The sequence below is a fragment of the Cydia splendana genome, chromosome 19, assembly GCF_910591565.1.
Source record: "Cydia splendana chromosome 19, ilCydSple1.2, whole genome shotgun sequence".
In the NCBI taxonomy this organism is placed as follows: Eukaryota; Metazoa; Arthropoda; class Insecta; order Lepidoptera; family Tortricidae; genus Cydia; species Cydia splendana.
The window spans coordinates 473,603-485,926 of NC_085978.1; the positions used below are offsets into that span (position 1 = coordinate 473,603).

At 36.7% G+C, this 12,324-nt stretch overlaps 2 protein-coding genes across 2 annotated transcripts in view; one reads left to right on the forward strand and one right to left on the reverse strand.

Moving 5' to 3' along the window:
- LOC134799904 (2-methoxy-6-polyprenyl-1,4-benzoquinol methylase, mitochondrial) overlaps positions 1-12,324 on the forward strand; it is a 98,720-nt gene that overhangs the window by 40,632 nt on the left and 45,764 nt on the right. The window lies entirely within an intron of this gene.
- On the reverse strand, positions 5,728-9,122 carry LOC134800396 (uncharacterized). Its single transcript, XM_063772895.1, has 3 exons — positions 8,920-9,122; positions 6,811-7,068; positions 5,728-6,155 (listed from the first exon to the last, which is right to left on the reverse strand). The coding sequence occupies exons 1-3, from the start codon at positions 8,935-8,937 to the stop codon at positions 6,015-6,017; spliced, it is 417 nt and encodes a 138-aa protein (XP_063628965.1). The 5' UTR covers positions 8,938-9,122; the 3' UTR covers positions 5,728-6,014.

The following is a 12,324-nucleotide window of genomic DNA, read 5'->3' on the forward strand; positions in this document are numbered from 1 at the left end:
ATGTGAGTATCTTCATGTCTGCGAATAGATGTTTTGCTGACGTACCTGGTGGGGCTCTGGCTATTATTCTTAGGGCACGTTTCTGAAGTACAAAAACTCGATGCCACTCTGCCGCTGTGCCCCATAGTTCCAGGCCGTAGCACATTATAGAATGGAAGAGTGAGAAGTAGGTTGATCGTAGTTCTTTATAAGGTAGTACGTGAGCAAGCTTACCCAAAGCAAAGCATGCACCGGAAAGCTTCTTACAAAGGGTGTCTATGTGTTGGTCCCATTTGAGGGCGGAGTCTAAAGTTAGCCCCAGAAATTTTGCGTGTGGAATTTGTTCTATGGGAGTGTGGTCAATGTGAATTGATAGAGGCCTAGGAGGTCTACCACCTAAGTTGATGTGCATTACTTGTGTTTTCACAAGGTTAAGAACTAGGCCATTAAGACCATTGAAGGCCATATATTCTCTAAGGTTAAGAATGACGAGTATTCTACAATCCAGGTGTACCTTGTACTGCGTTTTTTTCAAATCTAAAGAGATATACAAATAGTTGGTCAAACCAATTTGTCAGTCAGTAAGAACCAGGAAAACTATACTCATTCTTTTCTTTTGGGTGCTAGTACTAGTGTAAGACAAAGATAGTATGATTCTCTCTGTCTATGATTGAAATGAGACAGTCCTTTGACAAACTATAGTTGACCAACTCGTAAAATCCGTCTAAGCTTACTTTGGACTTGAACATAACAAAGTGTGGGAGTGTCATTTTAAACGTGAGAGTCGGACCACGCTAAGTTTTCATGCCAAGTGCTACGTCAAGTATGGAGATAATAGGGCTATGTATGCATTCTTACTGTCAAGTTTGTGCAAAGTTAGCGTGGTCATAGGTAGCCATAGTCTATTTTCATAGAAATTTGACATGAATATGCCACGCTTCGTCATCACAAATGCAATGCAGAGTTAGCTTGATCCGACTCTAGATACTCCTTTATAAATCCTGATTAACTGCAGATGTAGTGCTAATTATTTTCTATCGTATTTGCACGGAAACGTACGAACGTGTCTTGCTATTTCAGTCAGTCGCGGTACAAAAGTATTGAGGTTGAACCTTAGTAAACATTCATATTTATTTTTCACATTTGGGAATGTTCATGTGATGTATAATGATCGGTATATTTTACGATCTTTCTAAAGCATTTGATTGCGTGGATCATGAAATCCTCTTTTTGAAATTAGAACATCGTCCATAATATATAACTACTATGATCTAACTGCTCTAAGTCTTTTTTTTTAATACCACATCGGTGGCAAACAAGCATACGGCCCGCTTGATGGTAAGCAGTCACCGTAGCCTATGGACGCCTGCAACTCCAGAGGTGTTACATGCGCGTTGCCGACCTTTTAAAAACCTGTTACACTCCTTTTTTGAATAACCTCATACTTTAGACCCTCGGGAAAACCTCGGAAGGGAGCTCATTCCAAGTCTCATCCTAAATCTATTCAGTAAAACACAAAAATATTTTGTGTGGATACAACTCATCAGTCTAGTGGAACTATGGTGAGATCTTTGGAATGCCGCAGGGTTCTATATTGGACCCACTCCTGTGTTATATAAAATTTTTGTTTCGTGATCTTTGTATACTGTATTTCAAGATAAATCGGAAATAAATATTTAATAGTGTGAAATTAATTTACCACTAATTGATGAGTTTAACTGGTTAATTATATAATATTAAGTAACTTTCTGCTACTTAATTCCAATCTTCTGTTTATAAATTATCAAATACGAAATAAAACCTTCATAGATTTAATTAACAATATTTTATTATTAAGAGATAATAAACATGTACCTATAATAATTTTTATTCTCTGACTACATTAGAATGGTAGCCGAGCTATCTATCTGTTAGTGCACGTTGTGCCTCTACGAGTTTTGCCCATACGAGTTTTGCTCCTGCAGGATTGCCCCTGCGAGTTCTGCCCATGCGAGTTTTGCCCCTACGAGTTCTGCTCCTGCGAGTTTTGCCCTTGCGAGTTTTGCCCCTGCGGGTTCTGCCCCAGCTGGTTTTGTATCTGCATCATCTGCTGCATGTTCTGCAACAGCTGCAGATTCTGGAGGTTCCGCTGCATAGTCTCTAACTGTAATTAATTAAAATAAATCATTAGTAATTACTTATAAATTAGCATTTTATTTACATTTGCTCTTGGTAACTTGGCCGTAACAACTATTTTAAATATATATCGCTGACTTTCATTTCTACACCTCGTTCTAAAGAAAATCTTGCATTTTTAGAAAAAAATATGTATGTTTTCCAAATATGTAGATCACGAGTGCTCAAACGTTAAGTTATTTGTTTTAGTTGTAGGACAAGAGAAAGTTATCAGCTGCGCAAGCTTAAGGGTCTTCCTCGAAGGCTGTTTCCTCCCTGTGAGGGGCAGAAGGCAGTTATCACAGCAGTCATCATCATCCATCATGCTCAACAGCAAAACTGAGATGAACTTGTTGATTTTGTGGTTAACGAGAGCCTGGGTTTTGATTAGATTATGCATATAATTAGGTTGGGGATGGTGTGTGCTTACCGTTCTTCTCGACAATCCTCGCGGACCTGCCAACTGCCTCAGCATTTGGGCAAGTTGAATAGTTCTCCTCGAAGGTCGTCGTCTCCTCCCATTGATGGATAGCAGCGAGTCATCATAGTAGTCATCATCATTCATCATACTCCAGATTAGAGCTGGAATGAACCGCTTGTTGATCGTGTGGCCTGCGAGAGCTTGGGTTTGAGTTGGGGTTTTGGGGTTGGGGACGGTGAATGCGTTGGTTGACGCGATGAGGAGGACTAACTGAAAAGGGTTAGGCAAGATTTAAAAATACTTAATGGAAAGGAGTTAGCGTCAAAGGTATTTTTAGCAGTGAATGTGAGGTAAGGAAGGTATAGTATTCATAAGATTGTATTGCCGGATTGTTTATTGTATAGTGCGATAAAGTAGCACCATAATGCACAGTAAAAGATATACCTTGCCATTTTTCAGGCCGACGGATAGAAACATATTTCTATAAAAAAGCTAAGCAGCAATAACTGAATAGAGGTACCTATTTTATGATTAACAAATTATTATAAAAAAATTTGATAATACAAAAAATATACGATTGACTTGTATGTCACGCTTACTTTTATCAAAAAGGTTTTATCATATTTTGTTAGGTACTTAATTTTTCTAATATAAATATTGACTTCACTAGCTTCAAGATGTTCATTTGATTTTATCTATAACAATTTCGAGTCTATACCAGAAGGTACATTATTGTATGACTTTTATTAAGAGCATTAAAAACTTTCGCGTTTTGAAAACATATTAGAACATTTAAACAGAGACAACAAAATATTTAAATTCACGATAGGGTCTATCCCGGTTTAAATGTTTTAATATGTGTATGATTTAAAGTCATACCTGGGCATTAACTCGTTAATCCGTTAATCGTTAATTAACGAAGTTAAGTTTTCGAGTAACGGATTAACTTTTAAGTTAACTTTAAAAACCTGTAACGGACTTGTTAACTTCCGTTAACTTTTCTTAAGTCCGTTAATCGTTAATACCTACGAGGGGTGTTCAAAATATTCTCGGTATGAGAATGAAAACAAACAAGTACGAAAAGTTTGATATTTTTATTTTTCAATATACTCCCCCCCTATGTTAATCCCCTTAAAAGATCGATCAATTTTTTTTTTTAATCCCTCATAAAAATATTTTTTATCTTTGGTGTAAAAATGCTCCTCCACTGCAGCCTTCAATGCTTCATCGTCAGAAAAAAAAATTCCACGCAGATCCTTTTTAAGATTGGGGAACAAAAAGAAGTCGCTGGGGGCTAAGTCCGGACTATACGGTGGGTGAGTAACAGTTTCAAACCCACATTCAACAATAGCTGCCTTGGCAATATGAGCAGTATGGACGGGGGCGTTGTCACACAGAAGCAGAACACCTTTGGTTAACTTTCCTCGCCTCTTTTCTTTGATTGCATCCTTTAATTGACGTAGAATGTTAGCGTAGTACTGTCGTGTGATATTTACACCTTTTTCTTTATAATCGATTAGTAATATTCCTTCACAATCCCAAAATATCGTGGCCATGACCTTGCCAGCTGAAGGGACGACCTTGAACTTTTTGGGATGAGCTGAACCCTTAATGTGCCACTGCATGGACTCTTGTTTACTCTCTGGGTCATAATGATGAACCCAGGTTTCATCTCCAGTAACTATTCTTTGCAGCACCTCATTAGGATTTTCACCGCACAGGTCAATAACATCGGAACAACACGCTACACGCATGTCTTTTTGAAGCCGAGTCAGCATTCGCGGAACCCATCTTGCACTTACTTTTGACATATTAAGATGGTCATGGATAATATCATGTACGATACCAATAGAAAGATTGGTTACTTGAGCTATAGATTTTACCTTCACTCGACCATCTTCCAATATAAGTTTTTCCACTTTATCAATATTTTCTTGTGAAGTAGCTACTACAGGCCGACCAGGTCTAGGGTCATCTTCAATACTCTCCCTTCCACGTTTAAATTCGCTTGACCACTTTTGAATGGTAGATAGAGAAGGAGCAGACTCACGGTAAACACAATCCATTTCCTCTTTTATGGTTTTTTGATTTTTACCCTGTTTTGTCGAGAATCTTATGACGCATTGATGTTCTAATTTAGTTAACATTGTCAATTCGCACATGATGTTCATGTTTGTTCAGCAATTGCAGAAAAACAAAAGAACATCTCGGTTCCAATTATATTTTTTTTTAATGTCAATGAATAAACCTTAGCGGCCAGTAACGAAAGAAATTTAAGAAGAGGTTGTAAGATATCAATACCGAGAATATTTTGAACGCCCCTCGTAAGTACCTACTCACACCAAGGCCGCGCGCTGCCTCAAATATAACACTAGTATACCATCGAGTGCTACTGTGGAACGACTGTTTTCGGCGGGAAAAGATATTCTTTCTCCAAAACGGGCGTCGCTATCAGACGACAATTTTAATATGCTCATGTTCATGAAGGGGCACATGCACCTTATGGCAGATGCTAGCGAATGATATTTTATTGGCTATGCTATTATTAATTAGTAATGATTACCATGTTAATTAGTAGATTAGTCTTTTATAAAAATCAAAATTTACGATTATTTCTCCTAGTCTTATTTCTTATTGCGTATATTTACGATTTCGAGTTAAAGATTAACGATTAACTTTAACTTCCGTTAAATTTTTTGAAAAATAACGTTTTAACGTATAACGAACTTAACTTTTTATTTAACGGATTAACGATTAACGAAGTTAACTTTTTGATTAACGGTGCCCAGCTCTGTTTAAAGTTTCAAACCACTAAAATAATTTACCACAATTAGAGAGTTCATTGTAGATCGGTTCAGGAGCCGCGGCACGGACGGACGGACGGACGAGCGCATAATGGCGTAATTTGTTCATGTTATAATAATATTTCAACATAAGTATATTTTGCAGTATATTGGTAAAGAACTTCAGTAAACATATATATATATCCGCCACTCCTTGTTATTCATACTAATGAGTACCTATACATTATATTATATTACCTACTTAACAATCCGCTATTTAATGTTGATTGGGAATATATAGTTTTAATAAATTATCATACACTAAATAAAACCACCTAGTGTTGATTTGTAATATTTTATTATTGAAAAGAAATAAATAAACACATTATAAAAACATAAGTAAAGGTAATCAAAAACGGCAAGTGAGTGTGATGTTTTTGAAGAGAAATAATTAATAACACTAATATACTGTTCAAGAGTACCTAACTAAAGAGTGAAAAAGGTTCCGAGCAAAACAAAATTAAATAGATACCTACCTAAACAATAAAAAACAAAACTTAACCTTTAATAAAACCTTACCAAGTATCAGTCAGAAGTCGGAATTAAAAAATAAATACGCATTGAACAGGTCGATTTCTTCGTAAGTTAAATAAAAATAATAACTACAAGTTTTGCCCCTACGAGTTCTGTCCCTGCGTGTTTTGCCCCTGCTGGTTCTGCCCCAGCTGGTTCTGCCCCAGCTGGTTCTGTAGCTGCATCATCTGCTGCATGTTCTGCAACAGCTGCAGATTCTGGAGGTTACTCTGCATATTCTGCATCTGAAATGAATTAAAATTAATTATGAATATTTGACAATTTGAAAATTTCAATAGCTGGGAAAGTCTTCGAAAATTGTCCCAAAGAACATAAGAAATCGAGATCTTTTCACATGGAAAGGCTCATAGGAACTACTACAAATACTACAGTAATGTATACAAATCGCGCAATTCTGGAGTACCATTTTCAGTGGTTCCACTATATCAAATTACACTTTTTGATTTGTTGACGAAAATCTATAAGAACTTGGCTGGACACGCTACCGCGTGTCTAGATAAAGATTGTTGTTTTTTATTCAGGAAAAAAATAAAACTGGAAACATGTTCATCCTTAGTTTATACTTACTTAGTTCGTGATCAGCAACGCAGGCTTCTTCACCTACAAAAAAAATGATGTAATCCACTTCAGGCTTTTTCAATCTTAACCACTAAATTAATAAACTAGTCTAAGGTGCCACCTCGGACCGTAGCCGTAGTTACAAACGTCCCCACGACACTGGCACCCCACGACGTCGCCGCGTTGAATTGTCGCAACCACGTTGCAACTCCTATGTCTTAGTCGCCGACTCAATTCCCGCATTAACTCCTTGGCCTCCGCACCCCAAGATCCTGCAGTTTCCACAGCAACTGGTGTATAATATATATATCATCAGCATACCTGTCCTCTCGTCAATCCTCGTGGCCCAGCCAACTGCCTCATCATCTGCGCAAGCTGCAGATGTCTCCTCGAAGGTCGTCTCCTCCCAATTATGGACGGGAGATCGTCATCGAAGTAGTCATCGTCGTCCATCATGCTCATCAGCAAGGCGGAGATGAACCGCTTGTTGATCTTGTGGTCTTCTAGAGCTTGAGCTTTGACTGGGGTTTTGGGGTTGGGGATGGTGAACGCGTGGATTGACGCGATGAGGAGGACTAACTGAAAAGTTTAGGCAAGTTTAAAAAAATACTTTATTCGTTTTGATGGTAACGTTCTTCTAGAGAACCCTTAAAACTTTTCGATTTCTATGACATTTGAAAAAGACGCCAATGATGGACGTAAATGGGAAATGAAACAATCGTCAACAGTTAAGAACATTGAGCAATAAAAAAAATCCCTTATCTGAACGGGAACTTTCTAAGTGGAATCTATATCATGAAAATTTCCAGAACTTTTAGGATTATTTTTCAGTGTCATGCAACTTACAAATTGCTACTTTTAAGATATTCAAGGTGGTGGTACTAGTGCTTGACATGCTAATAATGCCCAATAGATGACACCCTGCTGTTAGAGATGTGCGCCGATGGCAAAATCATCGGCGGCGGCGTCCGATGATTTTATGACCGGCGGCGGCGGCGTGATCGGCGTGAAATCGGCGTGGCATAATTTTTGATACTGCATGAGAACGTGGCTGTAGAAACTCTACATTAAAGCCTTCTGAAGTATTTACTAGGCTATCCAAAACATATTATGTGTGTTTTCTAAATTATTGCCGAAAATTATTACCCATCATGTCACTTGGCAACTATCTATTTATTACCAATACCAAACGAACGGTTACCAACGGTATGTTTAAATATTAAAATAAGAAAGATACTTTAAAACACTACATTTTAGGCAGTATTTTTACTTACTTTGTAAGCGGAATACAAATAAAACACAAAAAAAATATTTATAAGTTAAGTCTTAAATCTATATTGACTTTTCCCAGCCGCTGTCGCCTCACCTAGGATTTGTTACGAAATAATGATGAACTACATACTTAACATTTGTCTCAACTGAAGTTTAACAGAAATGTATGTTAGAATAAAGATGTCATCGTTTTCGAAAGTAAACGTCTCTGGCAGGTTGATTCGCTCAACAGAATGTCTTTGAAGTGTCCCGTTTTATGGAATATTAAGGTCAACTTTGTTTTCTTTACTGCTAGCTTAGTGATGATACTTGGTGATTTAAGTTCCTATAAGTAGGTATAATTGTTTAGGTAACATAGCTCAATACGTAGCTTTAGCCTGACTTTTATAATTTTGATTGAAATACATATTGTTAAATAAAAGAAGCTGATAATCACATAAAAGAATTGATCGTGTGTAATTTTAAATGAAATTGTATATTATGTGATAAATAAATCAAATCATATCTATCAAATGATGACCCTTATACGTGTCACCAGCATCATAAAATACGCAATTATAATCGTGGTGACAGCTTGCTGGAGATTCTAAAAAGAAAATAGCATGTTTATGTCCTAGGATATGAACCTGTTATTTTCTTGACTTTAGTTCACTGATTAAACTGACAATCAAGAGACTATTGATGTAAAACAAAATGCGTTCTACAAAAACTCTGTGCGATAAAATATCAAATAATAACCTGAGATCCAGAAACTAGATCTTGTTTAAATGAATGCTAAATCGTTATCACGGCTAGACACTGCAAAGACAAAAATGATGCTAATTTGGTTCACTGGCAAATAATAAGCGAAAAAGCATAAGGATCTTTAAATTATACCTCTGACACTATCTACTCACTACGCAACATGGAATAAGACACGATAGGTATCAAAATTTCCCACGCCGATTATACGCCGGTCAAATTTATCGGCGGCGGCGGCGTGGAAAATTCGTCGGCGGCGGCGGCGCGGCGGCGCGGCGCACATGTCTACCTGCTGTCACCTCTATTGACAATGACTTAAGTTTCAAGATGACAATTGTCATGTACTGGGACCGCGTCGACCACCAGTACCACCAGCACACCACCACCTTATAACCAGCATAAGAACTAATAACTTACTAATATTAAGGACTTCATTATGAATTTGTGAGGAGGCGCAGCACGGACGGACAGACGCACAATGGTCTAATTTGTGTTTAATCAACATTTCAACACATATTTTGCAGTGTAATTGGTAAAGAGCTTCCGCATACACAATTATATCCGCCACTCCTTGTTATTCGTACATTAGAACGAATAAAGTAAAAAAGCAATGTTTGTCTGTATATCTTCAGTGAAACCTCTATAATAAATCAGGGGACCAGTTATTTTGTCTCATCGTATCCTTTGTTACAATTAATGGAGTATTTCAGGGGGAATAGTCAAGATGACAAGAAGATGATGATAATTATCGTTGATTGCTTATTTTTCAACCTATACTAATAATCCGATGCATATCGGGTGCAGTCACGGGGCACCACTAGTTACCTAAAGCAATGCATAGCAATAATGTGTAGCAGCCAAGCGTACAATTCACGCATCCTTTTACACGTATGCTGATTTTACCTTGGAATTACTAGTAAATACACTGCGAAATAATAAAAATGGATTATTTTAATGAAAATTTTACCTCTTGTATGACAGGATCCTGACCGATTTATCATCATCTTTTTTTTCGAGAGTGATTTTTTCTGATCAGTTCACAACCGAGGTAAAAATCCACGATATTTGCATATTACAAACATGTATGAAAGGTTAATAACTCGGAGGTTAATAATAAAAAAACAGCCGAGATCATACTATAGTATTTTTTAAACTGAAAGGTGTCATCTCCATACAATTTATACCTAACCTAAAAATGTCAAATGTCGCAAAATAGTATCGAATTGACATCTATCAGTTTAGCCTTCTAGTTTGAAAAATACTATAAAAGAAGTGTCTGACACTAAAGCCCCAACTCTTCATAATGTTATTATTTTTCACAGTAATTTGTTATTTACTTTAATTCTCTTTTAAAATCAATAATTCCGAGTTGCATCGTTAGTATAGTTTGTAGCTTTCTAATAGACCCCGACGCCTAATCCATGGTATAATAATATACTCCGCCTGGTACTCCATTCCCGTCTTTTCTAGGTCACCTAACTGACACAAGCCTACGTCATCATGCGACAGCGCTATATGATAATATGCGATAGCGCTATATATAGCGGCCATGTTATTGTGACGTAGGCCTGTGTCACTCTGGGAATAGAAGACCATGTTTTATTAGACCATGGGCTAATCCTTTGTCTATTGTTAAGTAAAACCGCACGTGCTACTTCAGGGGAACTAGCCAAGATGACAATTGTATATCGACAAACGCGGACGGAACCCTGTTTTATATAAAACGACCCATTTTAATTGCTCTTGATAGTAGTCCTTATACGGGATGAAATCGTACATGTAAATTTACAAGTATGTTTTTTACCTTTACAATGTATGTAACTGTGCAGGAACATACGTTAATTCATAAAATAAATACAACATGATTACTATTACGTTTCTGATTACAACGATCTTTAATGGAAATGAGTTGAGTCAGCTGTAATGTAATACAGGGTGATCAGGAGACGTTATCAAGATCAACCCACCTACGAAGCAAGTAAATGATAACTTTGATAAGCCACTGTTTCGTTCATTTATTGTGAGTTAAATGTAATTCCTGAAAAATAACTAGTTTTAAATTATTTACAATAGGTACGTAATGGTCACCATACAATTAAATAGAATTCTGACAAATTAATACTGATATGTAATCTTTGCTTTATCCGTGACAAGTGTCAAATTAGAGTCTGGTTTCTTTTGAAATATTGTATCTCATTCAAGTGTTGCAATTTATGTAGCTAATAGGGCTTGCATTATCCGACCATTTTTTGTATCCGGATATTTCGAATATTTATAATTTTACTATCCGGATATCCGGATAAAACGGATAATTCGAATACTTGCTTTTTATTTAACAAAACTCACACGAACTTTATAAAAAATGTAATAGAATCAAACTTTTCGTCGAAATTTTACCGAATTTTACTTGGTAATTTTTTTCTCTGAAGCTTTACTGTGACAGTCATGACAATCAACCTTCGGCAAATTTTAATAACAATATATATGTAGTTTATGGAGATACTTTAACCCTCCGCTTAATATTGGCACCCTGCGCTGCGAAAATCATTTCTTAAGTGACTTGAGATGATCACAATATATTTGACGTTTAATTCATTAAAAATGTACAGCCATGAATTATATAATTATGGTCAAACTCTTCTTCAGTTAAGAAATTGGCGTCTTATTGACATAATGGTACTGGCCGTGGTTTTGATGATATTTATAGAATCGGTTACGTCTTCTAACTGCTGAGATATTACATTGCATTTGGTCAATCAAGGTTTTCATTACAGATTTATTCAAATGGTCGGCAGTTCAATATCAACCGAAGTTCTCCTCCGTTGGACCCATTTTAGTTCTTTTCGCACGTTATTAATAACGTATTCAGACGCTAACAAGAATGCAGCGCAGCACGTTTGACAGTAACACGGTACAAGTACATTCAAAATTACTTTGTACGTTACGGAGCTAGGTCGATAAGATTGTTCCCAAATATTTAAAAAAATAAGGGAGTAGACGACAATCAAGGAGAAATACTTAAATAATCAATTTTTATACCGTAAAAATGTATCTAAATAAATAAATAAAACAACCGACATCGTTTATGTTACAATTTTCAACGTTTTGGAAATAGTTTTCTTAAAATTTTGAATGATATTTCTGTCATAAATGGTATTCGTTTTATCCGGATATCAACCTCATCTAAATCCGGATAGTAAATTGGACGGATATCAGGATAAAACGGTTATCCGGATATCCGGATTGCAAGCCCTAGTAGCTAAGTAGTACATGTTAATATCACAAAATATAAAAAAAATATATATATATAAGAAGGTAGGTATAGCAATGTACAAATTGCAGAACATTCCCAAAAAGCGGAAACGTTCTCGAGAATGTTCTCTGAACATTCCTGCAACATGGAAATTATTGTTCCGCCATCTTGGATTTTTTCCAAAAAAAATATTTTTCATAGGTATATCTATCTCCCGCCATGCCAAATCTCAGCGCGCTCGGACCCCCCCACCTATCACGAGTTGGTTGAGCACCCCCCACCAATCACGCGCCGTTTAAAAGTTGCCATACAAAATAAAAGTGGCCAGTTTTCCCGCAATTGTAGCATTTTTCTAAAAAAAAATATTTCATAGGTATTTAGGGGACCCCGAAATTCCGTGACCAAAATTTCAGCGCGCTAGGACAAACTTGGAAAAATTAAAAAAAAAAGTCGGCCATATTGGAAAAAAAAAATGGCGGCGTCATTAACTGCCCGGGTCCCTCTATGACATTTGGTCGAGCACCCCCCCACCTAGGTCTGACCGTTTGGCCGGGCCGTCATAGATTTTT

Excerpts from the sequence above, each read along its gene's own strand:
- LOC134800396 (XM_063772895.1), bottom strand. Across the intron at positions 6,156-6,810 it reads GAGGATTGACGAGAGGACAG|ATGCAGAATATGCAGAGTAA; the intron begins GTATGCTGATGA and ends AATTCATTTCAG.